We start from the raw sequence: 19,798 nt of genomic DNA on the forward strand, positions 1-19,798 counted from the left end.
GATCTCACAGCAGGGCAGGAAGCAGAGGGCAGGACCTACGGTATGTTCCTGCCACCCTTCAATTCACCTTGGCAGCTGACTCCACCAGCCACATTTGAGAAGCCAGGAGCACAAATGCAGAAGTAGGATCCTTGACTGTTGAGACATTCGCCATTGGGACTACAGATCTCACTGTTCAGGCACTCATTCACATCTGCAGAGGGAGCAGAGTTAGGACTGTGCACCCAGCCCTGGGGTACATCCTTCACCAAAGCCACATGGATTCCCTGTTCCCAGTCTCTTACAGGCAGCCCTCAAAGGGCTCCTGGCCCTTTGTTTTCTCATCATGGAAACAGGGTTCTTCCCTGTCCATGGTGAGCCTGAGTTTGACTACAGCCTTATGGATGTGCCATGCATGGTGGCATCACTTGCCTTGGCACCAGTATCTTCCCTGCTGAGAAAGAACGGGGATCCAGTATGTCCTGGACCTAGAGGGCTGCATGGATGGGGTTCATACCTTCGCATGTGGTGCCATTGATGAGCTCAAAGCCAGTCTGGCAGTGGCACTCATAGGAGCCCGGTGTGTTTCTGCACTCTCCCCCCAGGCACTGGACAGCAGGGTTCTCACACTCATCCACATCTGACAAGAGGAAGGGCACAGCACAGAGTGAGGCCCCAGCTCTTGCCACCACTGGAGAAGATCCCCATCCACAGAAGCATCACCCAGCTGTTGGCCTGCAAAGTGTGTTTGAGCTGTCCTCCCAGACCATGCCATCACAGTGAGAAGAGGGTAGAGACTCCCTGTTACTGGGGTGTGCAGATTCAGCCCAGACTCTTCACTCCCTTCCATCATAGGGACCAGTAAAACACTATCTCAGTACCAAGTCAGTGGTGCCCAGTGACAGGACCAAAGGCAAGGGGCACAAACAGGAGGTCCTGCCTGAACACTCTTTCTGTGACAGTGGCAGAGCACTGGCCTAGGCTGCCTAAAGACATTGTGGAGTCTCCCTTCTTGGAGATACCGAAAAACTATCTGGATGTAGTTCTGGGAAGAACTGTTGGTGGCTCTGCTTGAGCAGTGTGTTGATGAGATGAACTCCACAGGTCCCCTCCAGCCTTAGGCATTCAGTGATTCTGTGAGCACAGGGATACTGTGCACAGGGATACCCCGGTGTCTGTCTCCAGCAGAACTCTGCTCTGCATACAACAACCACCAAGAGGCCAGTGCAGAGTCATAGCTGTTGACAAATCCTCTCTTCAGCCAACTGCACAAGAGCAAACATCAGTAGAGCAACACAGCACCAGCCATACCTTCCAAGGCTCTGCTTTCTCACTTGCCAGACTTGTCTACAATGTCCTTCTCATGGAAGAGTTGTCCAGGGGCCTACAGCAACTCTTACCCAGCTGCAGAGCTCTCCAAAAACCCTCTCTCACCCAGCTCTCCCAGGCCTTGGCCAGAATCTGCTGGCACTCTGAGGATTTTGCTCACAGCAGAGGAGAGAGGGATACCTTCCCTCGCACAGAGGGCTGCAAGATGCCAACAGACTGCCTGCAGCCCTTGAGGTAGGGGCAAGCACGGGAGAACACTTCAGCGACAGGAGGTAAAGCCCTGAGACTGGCAGCTCCTGAAGGTAGGGAGAAACACTTTCCTTTTTGCAGAGCACTGACTATGCCACAGGCACAAAGAGCATCCCTCGCTACCACCTCAGGGCAGGATTCCCAGCTTTTCAGCCTCAAAGGGTTTGCAAGAAGCAGTATTATTGAATTCTTCTGGAGAGGAACCAAAATCTAGTTTATTTACAAAAAAACTATCACAAAACCCTTATCACGTTTCAAATATGAAACCTAAATCCACAGACAAGGCCACCAGCCAAGGCAGGGAGGAACATACCATCCTGCCATCAGGTCAGTGTGACCCAAACAATATCAAACCCTGATAAGATGCCCTCATAAAATGGCTGGGGCAAGGTGGCTGAGATGAGGCAGCTCATGTGGAGTCTTGGAAAAAGGGGAGGGCAGATGTTAGGCATCAAACCACGGCTCTTCCATCACACCCGAAAATCAAATGCAAAATAAGTTTATTTCACACTGGCTTTCTCAGACATCAAAACAGAGGAGAATTAAAGGGAGGAAAACTTCCCTCTCCTCCCCTCCTGGAGGCCCCCATACAGGGGGATCCTTCTGAGAGTCACATCAAAGGCAAGATTTTACATTTGCCAGCTACGTGCAGGCTGCAGGCCTCTGCAGTGCTCCAGAGATAAATTCTCAGCACGTGGCCATTCTTTAAACAAATACCTTTGCCAGCTCTGCCCTTTCCCTTCCCTTGCTCCAAACAGGGAATTTGCATCAAGCCATCTCAAGCCCAGGATATCCCCCTCAGTCAGCCATCAGAGATGAAGTTTTCCTGCTTGTGCTGGGGCAGTTGAGCTGTAAAGCTGAGACTGAGCACTCTCATGTCTCAGCACTGCAACCCACACAAATCAGTGCTGCTGTTAAGTCTCTGCCAGCATATCTGGCACAGCAGAGACCTTGTTCTAAGCTTTTCCTTTTAAACAAGTCCAAGTTATATTAGGGGCTGGGGAAAAATGATGAAACCTGGGTGCTCACAGTCTCTCCATGGGCTGTGGACCCAAGGTTTCTCCTTCTGTTGAAGACGTACATTTGATATATATGCACACAGTTCTGAACTAAAAGACACACAACTCTGCCCCTGTTTACAGGCCTCCTGTGCTCCTCTGGCCTTTGTCAGCATCTTCTAGATCATCATTGGTCCGGGAGTCCTTCCCCCCATCCCTTTCCTGTGTGAGCAAAATCACCTTCCTGCAAGTGAGATCTGCTCGCAGCCTTCCATGCTCTCTGCTGAACAGGAAGCTAAAGAGCTGGAAAAGGATCCTGAGACTAAAGAAGCCCTCCTGCCCCACCAGTAACCCAGCTATGGCAATGTTTCTTCCCTCATTTCCTCCAGCACCCCCTCGTCTGTTCCTGGGGAAGGGATACCTTCACACATGCTGCCATCTCTGGAGACAGCATAGCCGGTGTCACAAGACATGCAGGAATAGGAGCCCTCAGTATTGAGGCAGAGTCCGGAGGGACAGGGAGCCCGGGCTGTGCACTCATCGATGTCTGCATAAACACATGAGGGAGAGTGGGGTAAGAGGAAAAAATGCACAGCAAGCATGACCAGGGGCACATGTGCTGGGGGAACTAGCCAGCATGGTGGCCAGGACTCAGGCAGAGCCAAGTGCTTAGGGAGAGCCTAGGGAACCCTCTGGACTGAGTGTGTGACACTTCAGAGTGTCTGGACGCATGGCTCTTTATTACCTTGGCAGCTCTTCCCATCAGGTGCCACCTCATAGCCTCGGTAGCAGGAACAGCGGAAGGAGCCATCCAGGTTGACACACTGTCCATGAGCGCAAGTCCCCTCCACGAGACACTCGTCCACATCTGTGTGATACAGCAGAAGGCAACGTGGCATGGCAGGGTGCTCAGGGCAGTCCCTCCACACAAGCTACGAGTGCAATATGCCCTGGCCAAAGAGGCTGGCTGACTGCAGGAGAAGGATGCTGCCTGTGCCCCTGCTCCTTTTGAGGCTTACAGGGAGCTCTGCCGTGGGGGGCAAGGGTGCTGCCCAGAGGCAGCGCAAATTTCTCACCAATACATCTTCCGTTCCTGGGCCGGTAGCCAGCCCCACAGCTGACACACTTGTAGGATCCTAGTGTATTGACACATCTCCCACTGGGGCAAGAGCTGGGATCCACGCACTCGTTGACATCTGCCAAGAAACACAGTTCTTTCAGGCTCCCAAAGGTAAATAGTGCAGCAGTCTCCAATGTGTCCTCTCCAGCTGCATCCTCAGAGTTTCCCTCCAGGGCACAGTGATACCCAATAGGAGTTGAGATGAGTTTGCTGGGGCTTAGACAAAATCTCTTACGGCCCCACCTATCCCTCAGGATCCTACGCCCACATCTGAGGGCTGACATAAGTCAGCAGCAAAACTCACTGCTGCAGGGTGTTGCCAAGGCCAGGAATGTGCATGGGCAGAGAAGGGGATCAGAGAACATCTGTGCAGGGCTGTCTCATCAGGGCGTTTCATAACTATGATCAGGATGCAACCTCCAGCTCAGTTGTCCTTAAGGCAAGTGCTTTCTGGAGGCTGTGTGGGGGAAAGCAGCATTCTGTGCATGCCCTGTTTCCTGTACTGCCTCCTATAATAGCCTCCACTCTGTGATGGAGATGAGCTACTGAAAAAGGGGAGTCTTTGATCAAGCACAACATACGTTGACAAGGGTGAAAGCTTTGAAGGGCCCAGGTCTTGCCATGTGAATGGGATACAGTGGGGGATGGGTGGCCTGAGTCTCTCCAGCCTGCTCTCCCTGCAGTCCACCTGCCAGCATGACAATTTTGTGACAAAATCAAGGTGGCATGGAAACATATAGGCACGTCCTTCCATAATGGGAAGCTGGAATGGGCTGGTCATTGGGGAACTCCATAGGAGTTCCCCAATGGGAGATGGGAGAATCTTGGGAGAAGTCCATTCCCTCTGCCCAGGAAAGCCTGTTCCTCCTGCAGTCAAAGGAGAGGACAGGCAGTCCTTGGGGAGGGCACAGGGCAGACAAATGTGGGGGTGTCCTACCTCCCTTGCAGGAGGAGACACAGAGTGATGAGAAAAGAAAGTGTTCAGCCATGTATAGAGTAGGTTGGAGGGGCAGGGGTTGCTGGGAGCAGCACGCTTTACCTTCACACTGTCCTCTGGGGCCCATGGCAAAGCCCTCCTTGCACTGGCAGTGGTAGGAGCCAGGGGTGTTGATGCACTGCTGTCCTCGGCAGACAGAAGGCTGCTCACATTCATCTCGGTCTGGCAACACACAGGGAGACAGTCCTGAGCCTTCCCTCACCAGCGTCAGGAAGGCTGGGTAGGGGGAGAGGACCTGCTCCCCCTGCAGCTGGCTCTACCCAAGGGATCTGTGCTGGGGCTCTCCTCTATCCCCCACCTGCCCTAGCATCCTCCTAGCCACGAAGCAGTGATCAGGGCTGGCATCACAGACTCCTGCCTGGATCATCATGGGCAAGGTCCTACCCCCGAGCAAGCAGGAGAGAGTGATTGCCATGGATCAAGCTGTCTATGGCAGTCCTGTGGGAAGGGAGGATGTGCAGGTGTGCATGTGTGTGTGCACATTCATGAGACAGCGTGAGGCTGAGAGAACAAAGAGGCCCTGGAGAGGGGCCCTGGAGGCAGCTCTGTGTCAGGTGAACACTACTTACCCTCACAGCTTTGCCTGCCCACCGACACAGCCAGGGTGTACCCAGAGTAGCAGAGGCAGAAATAGGAGCCCACACTATTGATGCAGCGACCTTTTCCAGCACAAGGGTCTTTCAGACACTCATCTTCATCTACAACCAGGCAGGGAAGGAAGATCAGCAGTCACCACCTTCTGCATGCAGCCCCCTGCCATCCTACCTTGCAGCAGTGAGCAGGGCCTCAGCAGAGCTGCCACAAGACCTTCTCCCAATGTCCAGAAGGACTGAATGGGCTGTTGAGGCCCAGAAGACAGAGCAGTGAATCCACCAATTGCCAACCTACCAATGCAGTGGAGGCGGCTGGGGTCCAAGGTGTAACCAGGGTGGCACAAGCAGCTATATCCCTCTTGGGTCAGAACACAAGCACCAGCTCCACAGGAAAGGGGCGAAGAGGCACAGCCGCTGACCCCTGCAAAGAGAGAGCACGGGGTTGGGAGCAGCACCAAAAGGGTGCATGGAATCTAGTGTCTGCTTTGTGTCCCCAACACCATACCAGGAGGCTGCTTTTTCCCTTCTTGGGGAGTGATGCTGAGCCTGCTCCTCTCCTTCAGAGAGCCTGCACCCACGGGACAGCAGGGAGGGCACAGCAGACCCTGCCACCTCCTGGGGCTCCTGTGGCCTGAGCTGGCATGCCCCAGTGCCGTATATTGCTCACCTGCACTGCAGCCCTATGCCTTAAACTAGAGCTGGCAGCAGAGCCAGACACCTGTGATGGCGTTCCTCTTGGGGTGACAGCAGGGCCCCCCGCCTCGCACCACCCTGCTAAGCCGAGCACAGGCAGCAGTGAAGGGGCAGTGAGGCACCACACACCCCTCGGCATAAAGCCAGCCGGGGGGAGTGAGGGGGCAGCCCAACCCCAAACAAAAGGCTATTGAGGAAGACGCATTCCTCAGCAAGGTGCCTCCGCCAGGCCTGCTCCCCAAGGTGCTCCAGCCCCCGGCGCAGGGCAGGGACCACACTCCCAGACACTTGAGCAACCCTGGAACAACAGTACCCTTGTTTCCGGCGCAGTAAACAAGCCGCCCCGGAGCCACATGCCTCCCCCGGCGCTCCCCCTTCCCGATGAGTCAGCTCACGGCACGGCAGGGCCGCGGGGCCAAAGGCACCGGAGCCGTGCGTGATTCCCCTGGCTCGGCAGCCGCTGCTGCGCCCGGCAAGGGGGCTGCAGGCGGGAAGGACTCAGATACAAACGCTTTGTTCCCCATCGGGCTTCGCTCTTGTGACTCCCCACGGCCGGCCAGGTTTCCCTGGCTGGCAGCAGCTGGGCCCAGGCTGGGACAGGCGTGGAAGGTCAGGGACTTTTCTTTGGGAAATCAAAGGATGCATGTGGGCAGATAAACAGACTGGTTAAGGGAGAGAGCCCCTGGGCAGAACTTAGGACACAATTTCACTGTAGTACCGGGCAAAGAGAGGCAGGAAATCCTCATGATGGGTGGACACACACCCACCTGCTGGCACCTGTGTTGGAGCAGCAGCATCCCAGGTGGTAGTGGGGCCAGGCTGGCGAGCACCATGCCAGAACTCCTCTTCCTCTGCCGTGGAAGGAGAAGACAGGTAAGTCAAGCTACCTGATCCCAGGCAGAGATGACCACCCAAGATTTACCTGTGCTGGCTGTCCTGGCAACCACAGCACCAAAAGAGAACATAGGATGAGGCTGCAGGGTTGTTGCAACTCTATCGTCTTATTATTTAACACAGCCTCCTTCACCTTGCTGGATATTCATCACCGCTCCACACTCCAATAGCCCCACATCAGCCACCCAGTGTGATGGGGTCCTCCTTGCTGCCCACAGCCAGCCCAGCCAGGACCCCGTCCTGCCTAGCACTGGGGGCTGCCATGCAGAGAAGGGTGGCCCTCGGGGCATGCCCTGAGCTCCCAGTCTCCCCACTTTCCTCACTGCCCTATTCTGTTCCCCATACATGCCTTGCCCTCCCACCAGCCTGGCACTCACCTCTGCGCATGGCAGGCTCTGCAGTGGCATCAGCAGTTCCCTGAGGGACAGAAACATAGGATTCTTGTGCATGGAACTGGGATGCAGCACCCCTGTGACATTTTCCCACCCACCTCCTGGCTCCTCTTTCTCCCAAAGATCGCCATCCTAGGAGGAGAAGCTACTCCATCTGGGTGCATTTGGCAGGGCCACTCTGTCCTGAGCACATTATCCTGGGCAAAAACACAGCTTCAGGCCATGTCCCACGGGCCACCCACAGAGGGACTGTGGCAGCACACTGTGCAGGTGAGAGCAGGGCACTGCTACCAGGCAGGCATCTCCTCAAGGTGGCCAGGCAGGTCATCCAGGCACGGTAAATATTGCCAGTGTCACCAGCAGCTCTGGAGATCTGCTTTGACCTGCATCAACAGTGCTCCCTTACCAGAATGGTGTTTTGTGCTAGAAGCTCTTTCTCAGCATCCCCTCCTGGCAAACCTATGGCTGCCAAAGGAAATGCTGGAGCACAACCTGAGTCCCAAGTCCCTGTCCCGTGGAGCTTTCCACAATGGATGAAGAAAACAGGCAACTGAACAATGTAAGTTCCAGACTTCACATTTGGAGGCTTTGGTTCAAATTTCTGCCCTGTCTTGAGATTTCTCACATGTACTTGAGCCAAGTTACTTCATGTTTATGAAGCAGTGACAGTGGCAGTGCTGTCCCTTCCCTCAGAGGTGCTGTATATGTCTGAGGGATGAGCTGATGTAGCAAGAGGGCACAGAGAGATATGCTCAGGAGAGATATGGCCAAACCTCTACTGACAGCATGGATCAAGAGGCACACATTTTTCAAGTGACACTCAAATAAATTCACACAGCCTAGCAAAGTTGAGAGCCTAGCAGAAAATCAGTCCCCAGGCTGCTTCCATCCAACACGGTGAATTCACACAGCCAGTGCTGGAGACTCCTGCCCTGGCTGCTCCAGTGGTGTTTCTGCTGCACCCACCTCAACACAGAGAGAGCTGGCTGTGAGCTGGGCTTGAGCAGGACACTGGGCTCCATGAGAGAAGCACGTCTAAAGCTGACTGCAGCAGTTCCTCTTATCCTGCTGCCCATCAGCCCTACAGCCAGGCCAGTGTGACAGTGAGTGCCCACACCTCAGCTGTGTAAGTACAGCTGATATTAACTGAAGTTAGTGAAAGCAGAGCAAACTTGAATATGCAGCATAGACCAGTATTTCAAACCAAAATTCTCCTTGATGTCCTTTTATAGTGGGATAGATCCTTGCTGTAATTCACTCTTTTGCTCTTTAGGACTGAGTTCATCATGGATAATCCCTCTCGTCTAGAGCTTCAGTCCCTGTCAGATGCAGTGTAGACAGGGCTGGAGCCACAACTCCCATACCTGCCTGGCTGAACAGTAAAAGAGTGTAAGCAGGAATAGAGTCATGGGATGTTTTGGGTTGGAAGAGACCTTAAAGATTGTCTAGTTCCACCCCTCTGCCATAGGCAGGGACACCTTCTACTAGACCAGGTTGCTCAGAGTCCCATCCAATTTGGTCTTGAAAACTTACAGGGCTGGGGCATCCACAGCTTCTCTGGGCAATCTGTTCCAGTGTCTCACCACCCTCACAGTAAAGACCTTCTTCCAAATATCTAACCTAAATCCCCACTCTTTTAGTTAATTTGTATGACATCTCCCTCCAGCCCATCCAGCTACCACGGATGCATCGAGCTGTGGCAAGATGAACCTTACTCACCTGCACAGCAGGATAAATTTCACCTGGAAAAAGAAACAGTGCATGATGAGTAGAGAGAAGTCAGATAGGCATCCTCCTGAAACCCTGACTGCCCTAACTTCACCCCACCTCTAAGACATTGCCATTCAGTCCCTCACATTTGTCTGCAAGAGCTTGTTCCCAAAGCCGACACACCTGGACTCCTGGCACTGTGCAGACCCCAGGAACAACTGCTCCAGCAAATACTGGCACAAGAAGTTGGTCACACTGCCTTCCAGCTGGGCTGGACAGAAGCCCAAGGACTGGAGTGCTAGGCTTGCCATGCAGGCCTGAGGTCCTGATCCTGATGGAGGCAGCCTGGCCAGTCAGCACCAACTGCAAAGATGCAGCTGCAGGAGCCTGAAACACTCAACCTACTTTCCAAAGACTTGAAGACCTCGTGCCTCATGCCTCAGGAACACTACAGTCTGTAGGAGCCCTTTGCAGCCAGAGGTCCATCCATGGTATATGACAGGACCTAAGAAGTTTTCCACCCTTGCTAGGGGCCCAGATGGAGCAGCTTTAAGCAGTAGACCCCACACTACCCTGTCTTGGTGAGGTGCCAGGGTGGAGGAATGCCTCCAGGATGCTGCCACGCAGGCTGTCCTGCAGTTGCTGTCTCCTCGCTGTCCAGTCCAAAGTCCAGTTGCTGTTCTCCCCTTGCTCTTCTAAGCTGAGGGGCAGCTCTTCTGTCTCTGCTTTCCTCATTGACAGTCGGATATCAGAGCTGGAGTAGGTGTAGCCATGTCCTGCTGGGCAAATTTCCTTGAAGGCCTCTGTGAAGGAAAATCAAATCAAAACTTTAGAAAGCAGAGCTTGGAGGCTGGTGGAGGGATCACCTGGCTTACCATACCCAGACACAATAGTGGTACAGTGGAGTGAAGATGGGCAGGCATATATGTGAGTGTGGGTGCCAGTTTCCCCAATCCTATAATTTTCTGTAATTTCTAAGGTTTAAATTCTTAAAGAAACACATCTTGATTGCAGTGGGTTGATGCTTCAAGCAGAAGGAATGTGCTCACAGAGCAGGGTGGATCTCTCACAGGCATTCCCAGACCCCCAAAATGAAATCCCTTCTCATGGTCAGTACTGCTAGAAAGAGGTCATGCCACAGGAAGGTCCAGGCTGAGCAAGGGAGCAGATAAAAGCAAACCCGGAGTACCTCAGCACTAAGCACTCGTGCTCAAAACACCTGAACATTTTTCTGGTCCCTGAGGATTTCTGTGCTTTCCCTTCCACCCAATCCCATGCTGAGGTACTCAAATTCATCCTCACCTGTCTTCCTCCCAGCAAAAGATGTAGGACAGAAAAGGGCTGTTGAATAAAGCCAGGCATACACATGGTTGTGTTCTCCCTCTGATACAGAGTGGTTTCCCATCAGGGACTTCTCCATCTTCCCAGTATTATCCAGGTCTGCTTCCTGGGTTCTGTACCCATCTCCCAGGACAGCATTTGCACTGCTCAGCTCTGGGTCCTGCAGCTGTCTGTGTTCAGGCAAACCCAAACCCCAGTGTAACCAGAACAAAGCGGAAGCAGGCACATCTCACCTGAGCCGGGCATGGGGCACTCCTCGCAGTTCTCGCCCCACCCCTTGCCGACGCGGCTGCAGCAGCAGATCTGCTGGGTGATGCGGTGCGACAGGGGGAAGGTGCACACGCCTCCGGCTGCCGAGCGGTAGCACAGCCCCTGCTCCATCGACACCGCTTTGTCCGCTGAAACACAACAGCCGGGTCAGTGCCCGAGGTGCCCCGAGCTCTCCAAAGAGAATGGGGGACACTCAGCTCTCCCCCTTGGCTCTTTCTCTGCTTGTGCCTCCCAGCCTGTTCAAGGACTGCCCTGCCTTCTTTCCAGGACACCCCCTGGCCATCAGCCACTGGGTCTTTACCCCAACAGTGTCATCCCCAAGAAAATCCAGCTCATGTGGGAGTTCTCTCATCCCATGGGGGCTATGTCCTCTGCTGCCACACCATATGCACATTCCCTTCAGCCTCTTCAGGGACATGAAATGTCCGTGGAGAATGATAATGCATGATGGGACTCATTCTGCACACAAGTGCAGAACAACCCAACTCAGGTATCCTGAAAGGAGATGTGAAGCACGCTGTGGCTTCCACTGAGCCATAGGGTTCTGCTCAGGTCCCTGCCCAGACTGAGGGGTTCCCTGGAGCACTTACAGATGCAATGGCTACGGGATGGGTCTAGCATGCTTCCAGGCTTGCAGGTACACCGGAAGCTGCCACGGGTGTTCATACACTCGGCATCTTTGCAGAGGCCCTGCATCAAGCACTCATTGATATCTGTGGAAAGAAGAGAACCTTTCAGATGTGAAGAAGCTGAGGGTGTAATAAACTCCCAACCCAGTGCCTCCCATTCAGGTGCTGCAAACCAAAGGGGTCTCAGCTGGGCTGGTGTCCGAGGCAGCCACCACACCAAGCAGCACAGTGGGGACCTCTGTGGTGATAGTTGTCACACATCTGCAGAGCTTGCTTGCTGCAGCTGCAGGATGGCTTGTGGTGACTGCTCTCCTTTCGGTCCTTGTGGAAAACAGATGTGGCCCCTACAGTGAGACACTCTGTCAGGGTCACTATTATCATGGTTGTTTGCAAGCCAGGAATGGTGAGTCCTGTCCTTTCTCCTGATTCCTGGTACTGCTTCCATAGAGCTATCATCCACAGAGGATCCTTTTTGAGAAACTCAGTGCCAGGGAGGGCATTGACAGATCCCATCCAGAGGCACAGGGGTGGTGAGCCAGGCTGTGGCCCACTGTGCCTTCTTCTAAGAATAGGGTGATCAAGTGTGAAGTCACCACATTCAAACCCTGCCTCAAGTTCTGCCTCTGCCCGACTCAGCACTCATCAGACACAGTCTTTGGGAAGGAAGCTGGGTTTATCCTAGGGAAACACCACTGGGCTCATCCATTTGGCCTGCAGTAAAGGCTTTCCTACAGCACCATGTAAGAATGTATGAGCTAAGCTAGAGAAGACAGGGTTTGGCAAAAAGTGCATTAAAGAGAGCTGAGGGCAGTTTTCAGATGGAGACTAAGGAGGAAGGTGTCCTCATGGAATAATGTAGCCTCCTATCTTCACTAAAGAGCTTGGTCCAGAAAAGTCAGAATGCTGATGACATGTGCTGTGTCAGGAGGCACAAGCAGTGCAGGAAGAGCTGGATGAGACACAGAGCAGCAGGACTGGGAGCAACCTCAGCACCACCCTGAGACAAACCACAGGAAGATATACTGCCAGCTAAGAGGTGAAAGCCATCAGTGAGAGGGTTTGGGGTCCACTCACTGCTCACAGGACAGCTCTGAGCTGTCAAGACCAAGAAATGCCAACATGATGCTAGGCCAAAGACATAGGGCAGTCCCAGTGGCAGGGTGCATGGCCCTGGTGAGACCTCAAGTGCCCTCAGAGCACCCAGTGGTGCTCTAGGGACTGTTTCAAGATGGATGGGGTTGAAGACTCAGGAACAGCTCTCCCAGCACTGCCTTATTCCTCAGAGCCAAAGCACTGCTGCTTGGTGGAGCGGGCTGTCTTGTGAGACACACAGCAAGCAATGACAGCTGAAGTTCAGACTTAATGACCTAGTGGTCCTCCCCAGTCCTGTGCTCTTAAACTCCTCCATTCATCCCACCAGCTGCTCCATACACAGGTGAGACATACAAGGACCATGAAGACCAGGCCAGAAGTTAAGTCCATCAGCAGTACCAATGCTACAGGGATCTGCAGAAGTACAGGGAGGAGTAGGATTTGGCTGCACAGTGTAGTGTTTCCTGCTCTGTACCAAGCACAGGACAGAGTTCATGAGAACAACCAGTGACCAACCCCAAATATGCTGGGAACCCCACTCAGAAAAGACATTAGAGCTCTCTGGAGGAGCCTTGTGGCTCATCCCTGTCACTCCACAGCATGGTCAGAGTATTTTTTCATTCTGACCGACCAACTGGACAAAGTGTTTGACCCCATATGAACAAAGGGATTGGAGGGATTAGAGTAATGAGAGCACAAAATAAACAAGCACCAAAGGCTAGGCTTTATATCCTTAATTTAAAACAGGGCCACATCCAGGCCTCATTCCAACACCTTCTATTCTGCTGTCAGCCACAGTGGAAGTCCCCACTGGGAATAAAAGCAGGCAGGTACGCTCAGAGCTACACACTCCTACCCTGCAGCATGCCAGGGCTAGGGCTAGCCCACAAGAAGAGGCCTCAGGGATCACAAACTGAGATCCATGTGCTGCCTCAGCTGCTTTTTCCCACCCCACACAAGCTCCTCAGAATCAGCCAGACTGAGTCAGGCAGCTTGTGGTGGAAAGGTGCAGGCTGACCAGTGCTTGGTCAGCAGAAAGGACTCAGGTCAGCAACAGACACCAAATACACATATTGCCTCCCAGGACTTACAGACACCAAGGTGCCAGAGTGTCATGTGCGGTGACTGCTCTGCATGCACACCTCCCTATCCCTGAGCCTCCAGGAGCTCTTCCAGTGCCATCCTTCCTGCTAGTCCCAGCGGCACTGGGAGGATCCCTGGCTGGCTCTGACAGGCACTCTCTGCTCAGACTCCTTGCAGCCTTGGTCTGTTCAATGGATGCAGCAAGGAAAGGAAAGGAGGTACTGCAAAGGTGAACTATTTCTTCCGCTGCTGGAAGGCACTAGAGAAAACCCTTCCTGTCCATACTGAACAGAGGAAAGTGGGCTTCTGCAGAGTCCTCCTCCAGTCACAGTTCTTTAACAATAACCTGCAAAGCCTCCCCTCCTACGTAGGCTGGCAAAAGAAGGCTCCATGTAGCCTCTCCTACATCTGTCCACCAAATTACTCACTCTAGGCCCTAAAGTGAGGTGCTAAGGCTTCCTGTCACACAATCTGCTGCAACAGTAGAGATGGGAATAGCACCTTGAAGCAGTAGTGTCTGAAGAACAGGACTTCTCCAGTCTAGTTTACAAAAGAGCATCCAGAGGCACAAATCTCTGGTTCATGCTTTTTCCTGTGCAAAAACATCTTCCTAGACAAATCCACACTGTCATCTCCCTCTGCTCCTCCCTGATCCACAGGGGACAGAAATCCAGAGCAGGCACTGCAGATCTCTGCTTTCTGACATGATTCCCTCCAGCTCCTTTGTTCCTCCAACTCATATTTGATGTCTCTGGGTAGCTCCTCATAATTACAGCACTGTCTGTGGCCACACAAGGGATGAGATCTGAGCACCAAGATGAATAGTTGTTGTGTTGGTGAAAGTTCTCCCTCAGGACAATGTGGGGAGGTTGAATCATTAATTAAGTAAGAATGGTGGAAAATCCCAGCTAAAAGAGATGAGTCATTGGACTGCCAGCCCTGGGTTTGCTCCCTGCTGCATCTGTGAGATGACACCTCTCAGCTTATCAGGGATCACAAGAAGGGAACAATAAATTCCTCTTTAGTCAGAGGACAGAAAAACACAAGCAGTGTAGGCCCAAGAAATGCCAAATAAACATGAACCAGAGAGAAAAGGGGAGAAATTGGTGTCTTCCTCATATGGAACTGAGGGATCACAGAAGTGAGAAATGGATCAATCCTGGCAGCATGGGGCAGGCAGGGGAGCCCAGCAGCGTGAACAAGTGACACAGTCAGAACAGAAGGCATCACTTTTATGGCACTCTCCCACTTGTAAACGTTCAAACTAGCACACTCCTACTTGTAAATGAACAAATGAACAAGCTGATAACCTTCACAAATATTTTTAGGAAACAGAATTTCTGTTGCTTCAGACCATGGAAGAAGTGTTTTTACACTCACACTTAGCAGAGCACAGGTCCTGGGTCAGTAGGACTTAACAGAGGAGCTCTCTTGTACTGGCCCAACTATGTGGTCACTGTGCTTGTCAGCAGAGTCACGTAGTCCACTGTTACCTGGCTTTCTTTCATTCTTGGTGAGAACATGGAGATTTTTATAAGTCACATTCTTTGCAGAGCTATATCAGGGATTTAGATAAATGTATTTTGTGTAGATAATTTCAACACTGACAGTGGATGTGAGAAGGAGAGAGACAGATGAAAGCAGCATCCTTACCTTGGCAGTGGCTCCGGTTCAGCCTTTTGTATCCCTGGGGACACTCCACCTGTCCATTCTCAATCACAGGGTGTGCTGGGAAAAAAAGCAAACAGTGTGGGACACTGGCAGTAGAGCCAGCCACCAGTGTCCTCCCTTCTCTGCCTTCCTTCCAGAGGGTAAAGAGTCCCTAGGCCTGCCTTGGATGGGCTTCTGATGACTCCCAGGGCAGAGGGAAAGGTAAGAGCAGCCACGTCATTCATGCAGTGTCTTCTGCTTCTTGGTAAGTGCCAATCTGGTGACCCAGGGGTGCTGCCTATGCCTCATATCTACCACTGTGTCACTTTGTGTCCTTCTAGGTCAGTTTGGATAGCCAGGTGGCACATGACAAGGGAGATCAGAGTGAAAGGAATGGCTGAGGTCCTTGACAAGCTGCTGAAATAACAACTCAGGCCCTGTTTATTACATTTATTTTTATACTGCATGTGATTTCCTTCCCCAATCCCTCTCATCAAAGAAAAATTCAGATTTCTGCTTTAAATAGTTTTGTGGGTTTCAAAATGTTCTGTAACACGCACAATTAAACCTCTCCAAATTTTTTAAAGGCAAGTAAAATGTGGCCCATAAATTCCTAGGAAGTCAAATTTAGGCATCGAATTTTGGAGCAAGGAAAAGGGAATCTGAGTGGATGGGTTGGGAAGTGAATAAGAATGGGGTGGGATAGGAAGAAGGGTACTTTGCCTAAGATAGGGATTTTCCTAGGGTGGGGTTTCTTTTAAATTTCTGGATCTTTTGCTTGGGAACAAGGAATGAATGCAACAGCTAAGTGACTGCCCAGCCATATTCCAGCCACTCTAATTTCTCCTGCCTGGCATCAGTAGCTCTCTCCTTGGTGTCATATGTAGAAAGCCCTCCATGGCAATAGTCACATTGAGGGTCTGGCAGATTCCTTACACATTGCAGCTTCAAGAACCAGGGGCAAATTGAGACCATCCTTACAGCAGGAGATGCTGGGAAAGAGCCTGCAAAATTTAAGACCACAAAGAAAGCCTGCAAAGTTTAAGAACACATTCTGTGAGCAGAGAGCAGGCATGTCCATAACTCTTTGTCCTGAACACTTGAACTCTATAAAGCAATTTAAAGCCATTCTAGGACAGTTATTCTAAGGCAAAATTTAGCGACCAGCCTCCTAAGAGAAAGGTGCTTAGGAAATAAAAGACAGGAGAACACATTGTTACCAGCCTGTACCAGGAAGGAGAACAGAAAATCTGGTTTTCTCAGGTATATTAAATGAAGCTACAAGGTTTTCCATGTGTACATTGATCCTGAGCAGCTGAGTGAATGACAAAGACAAAAAATTCTATTTACCCCCTTCAACAGTTTAGTCACGAATTGTAGGCAGCAGGTGCTAACAAATATCTGGATGTTAGGGATGAGGGAGCTTCTGGTGATACTGAGAAACCCTGGGTACCTTTCAACCTTCTGAGAAGGTAAAAAACACTTCTGGCTTATGGGCTCCAGGCTCAGTACCCCAGTGGGATTTCAGGTCCTCCCACACCATAGCTTGTGGGCTCGGGGATGCCGACAGGCATTAACTGTGCTTGGAAACATCTGTCAGCCTCAGCACAGTGTGATAACAGACACTCAAATGAAGCACCATTGTTATGTGCAAGCCCTCTGAGCAGAAGCCAAGCATGCTGGAGATCAAACAGTGATGACATGTCAGAGCCATGCTCCCCCTCTGAAAAATTTGCAGAGAAACAGATTCTGCAGCATCCCTCCAACAGATGCTGCTGGGGAGAGGGAAAGGCAGAAAATGCCAGTGGTGGGCAGATGAATTGCTGGACTGTGCCACCTTAGCACTTACCAAACTCCAGTTTGGAGAAACCCCTCTACTTCAGCAAATCACTTGTGAAGCTACGGACAAACGTCTTAACTCTGCAAAGAAACCCATGTTCCCTGGAAGGAATAATTGTAATGTAATGTGAGCAGATCTCTCTGTACCAAGAGTGGAACCAAGAGAGTTTTGAAGTATTGGATGGAGGCTGCCAGGATCTGTCCACAAGGGAAGACAGTGTGTGGCTGCAGGAGGATATAAGCTATTAACTCTCAGCTTTGTGCTTGGTTTCTTGAGTAGAAGACTATTTCCTTCCACACACTCAGATGTGGCTGAACGACAACAGAGATGGCCAAAATCTCCTGAAAAAAACAGCCTAGGACACTTGGGTTTCCTGCAAAGGGGATCAGCATCCGACCTTCTCTCATGCAGCTGGTAGGAGGCTATTCCTCTGGAACCCACCAAAAGGAAAAAGCTAATCTGATGATCAGAGAGGGCAGAAATCTGTTGCATCCAGAGCTGAAGAGGCCCCAGTCTCCCGTATCTGTCTACACTCTCTCCAAGAAGGGTTCTCCCAGAACCCGATGCTAGAGATGGAGCAGCTGAGTTGCATCTGTCAGGCAGACAGATTTCAGGCTTGCTGAGGGCAGGGAGCCCTGGTTCCTGATTTAAGAGTGTGATTTCACAACCTTGCCTCCTGGGCATTTCAGCCATGGGGACACTGTGCCAAACCAATGTGGTCAACAGATAGCAGCACATTAGGAGTCCCTCTTGGCTCTCCTCATTGCTTCCTCTAGCTCTCTGCAAGCTCTGCAGGCACCAGGCATCCCTGTCAGGGCTGGGCTCATACAAAGGAGCACGCATGCCATAAGCTCACCAGCTCAGAAAGGAGATGAGTGTGAAGCAGCCACAGCCCAGGACTCCCACCAGCATCTTTGTCCCCGGCTAGAAAAATACTCAAGTGGATCATAATATGACAGGAAATGAATATACAGAAATTGGGCAGGGAGATTTTGTCACCTAGCAGGATAATCTTTAAGCAATTAGGCTAATTTTTCATCACTTCCTATGAGAAGAGATTTTGCCCAACAGCCCTGGCTACCCAAACACTGTCTGGAGAAGTTCAGGATGGTAGTGAAGTGGAAAACTTCTAGTGGTGGTAGGCACAAGGGTGTGAAGTGAGACAATGTTTGTTGGATGAGACATTACATTAGTCCATACAATACCACTCTTTTAAAAGGGGAAGAAGCAAGCCTGTGGTCAGATGAGAAGTGAGGAAATGCCCATTTCCTGAAAGCTAGCCCCTTTCTTTTGACTCTTTCCATCTACCATACTAAAGACATCAACTCACTGAGAAACCTTGAGGGTAGCTTGGTGCTTCTTCTAGTCCTGGGAGGTGAAAGAAGCAGCAGTGAATGGTCTCATGACACCTGGAGAAAGGGGGATGGTGGACTCAGTCAAGCCTCAGCCTGCTTTAGTGTGAAGTAGAGAAGATCAGCCTCCACTGCACAGAGGACATGAGCTGCTGGGCTCAGTGGCAGAAGAGCAGAGCAGTTTGGGCCCCACAGCAGCCTCCAGAGATGTATTAGAGGTGCCACGGCAAGTAGCAGGCTGTGGCTGTGGGGTTCAGCTGAGTTCTAAGGCAGAATGGACACGAGGGAAAGAGAGAAATCCTTCTGCCTAGGTCTGTCATGCCTGCTCTCCTCTGGGTGGCCTGTTGTAAGGAGGCTCCAGCAAGACTTTCTCCAATGCCCCAACAAGAGTTATGCTAGTAGTTGTGGGGAGGACATGCACCAGTGTACATGTGTGATACAAAACTAAGGCCTCTGGCTCTACTCATGATCAGTAAAGATCTTGAAGGTGCAAAAGATGCTTGAAGGAAGCATCTGATAATTCCTTTTTGCCATTTGGTGTTTCAACAGAGAGATCCTCATTCTGCTCCCAAGGTGCTTCCAACTCCAACAAGATACCTTGTACCTAAAACCCCCTAGTTTTGTAACACTGCTGTTGTGTGCTGCTAGGACAATGTTGTATGTGAACGATGAGCAAAACAAGCACTATGCAGAACAAAGCATTCCTGAAAATGCTGTGCTTTCCCAGGTTAGGCATTGCTTTCTGTGGTGCTGGCACTTCCTTGCAGAGGTTTCAGCTTCTTTCCCCACCTCCAGCCTTTCTTTACTGTTCCGCACAGACTGCCTGTGGCACACGGTAACAGTGGCCTCTGTAGCCTCCTTCCCATATATCCAGGGAATTTTTTTCCTGCATCCTACCCCATCTGTTCCCAGGAGCAGAGCAGGGGGTTGATTTTCAAGGGGCTTCCTGTGGCTGTTTCAATGCCTGCAGGCACAGTGCAGGGGAGCGTGAGGCTTGCAGAGCCACTTGGTGTTTGTGACGATGACGGCTCCATGGGTGAGCTGCCACCCCTCTCACAGTGGGAGGTCTGTTCAGGGAGTGCTGCGGATGCCAAGCCAGACATTACAAGATCCAACTTTCCAGTGAAATTCAGACTTTTCTCTAGGACAAAAAACTTGAAAAAACACGTGGAGTGGGAATAAAAACAAAACAATAGCCTTCAAAGACTTGTTTCTTAATGCAGTTAAAACCCATAGGAGGAGAGAAAGCAGCCCAGGAAGATCTGCAGTGAGCACAATGAGTGGGTGCACAGCCCAGCCCATGCTCAGGCTGACTGTAGCTGGAAATAAGGGACAGGGGGCACTGAAAAATCAGGATCTAAAAAATGCAGGTTTACTCCTGCACCCAGAAAGTCTCATTTGCACAGAAGGGTGAGACTTGTAGCTTCTGGCAGTACTGCAGATGGTGTCCACTGATATGGGTGTTTTCCTGGAAGACTGCTGGTCCCAGAGGTGTGTGGTCTCATGGACAGGGAGGAGGTAGAAGAGCAGTGCTGTGATCCCCTCTGGACAGAACTCTCTGCTACCAGTTTCCTTTATCCCCATGTG

General features: G+C 51.6%; 1 protein-coding gene across 6 annotated transcripts in view; it reads right to left on the bottom strand.

Moving 5' to 3' along the window:
• The window catches only part of LTBP2 (latent transforming growth factor beta binding protein 2), a 71,458-nt gene that overhangs the window by 9,867 nt on the left and 41,793 nt on the right, over positions 1–19,798 (bottom strand). For 4 of the 6 annotated variants that reach the window (XM_041471939.1, XM_041471938.1, XM_041471936.1 and 1 more), the window contains 15 exons: positions 15,023–15,097; positions 11,156–11,278; positions 10,529–10,693; positions 9,527–9,757; positions 8,964–8,986; positions 7,230–7,269; positions 6,726–6,812; positions 5,561–5,686; positions 5,242–5,370; positions 4,715–4,834; positions 3,632–3,751; positions 3,301–3,423; positions 2,977–3,102; positions 497–619; positions 68–193 (listed from right to left, as the gene is read on the bottom strand). In XM_041471939.1, the coding sequence (XP_041327873.1) occupies positions 68–193; positions 497–619; positions 2,977–3,102; positions 3,301–3,423; positions 3,632–3,751; positions 4,715–4,834; positions 5,242–5,370; positions 5,561–5,686; positions 6,726–6,812; positions 7,230–7,269; positions 8,964–8,986; positions 9,527–9,757; positions 10,529–10,693; positions 11,156–11,278; positions 15,023–15,097 (1,737 nt within the window). The remainder of the gene's footprint in view (positions 1–67; positions 194–496; positions 620–2,976; positions 3,103–3,300; positions 3,424–3,631; positions 3,752–4,714; positions 4,835–5,241; positions 5,371–5,560; positions 5,687–6,725; positions 6,813–7,229; positions 7,270–8,963; positions 8,987–9,526; positions 9,758–10,528; positions 10,694–11,155; positions 11,279–15,022; positions 15,098–19,798) is intronic. The other 2 variants (XM_041471935.1, XM_041471937.1) reach the window with 2 other exon arrangements.

This window comes from Pyrgilauda ruficollis, unplaced genomic scaffold (genome assembly GCF_017590135.1).
Source record: "Pyrgilauda ruficollis isolate IOZ18807 unplaced genomic scaffold, ASM1759013v1 scaffold28, whole genome shotgun sequence".
Classification (NCBI taxonomy): domain Eukaryota; kingdom Metazoa; phylum Chordata; class Aves; order Passeriformes; family Passeridae; genus Pyrgilauda; species Pyrgilauda ruficollis.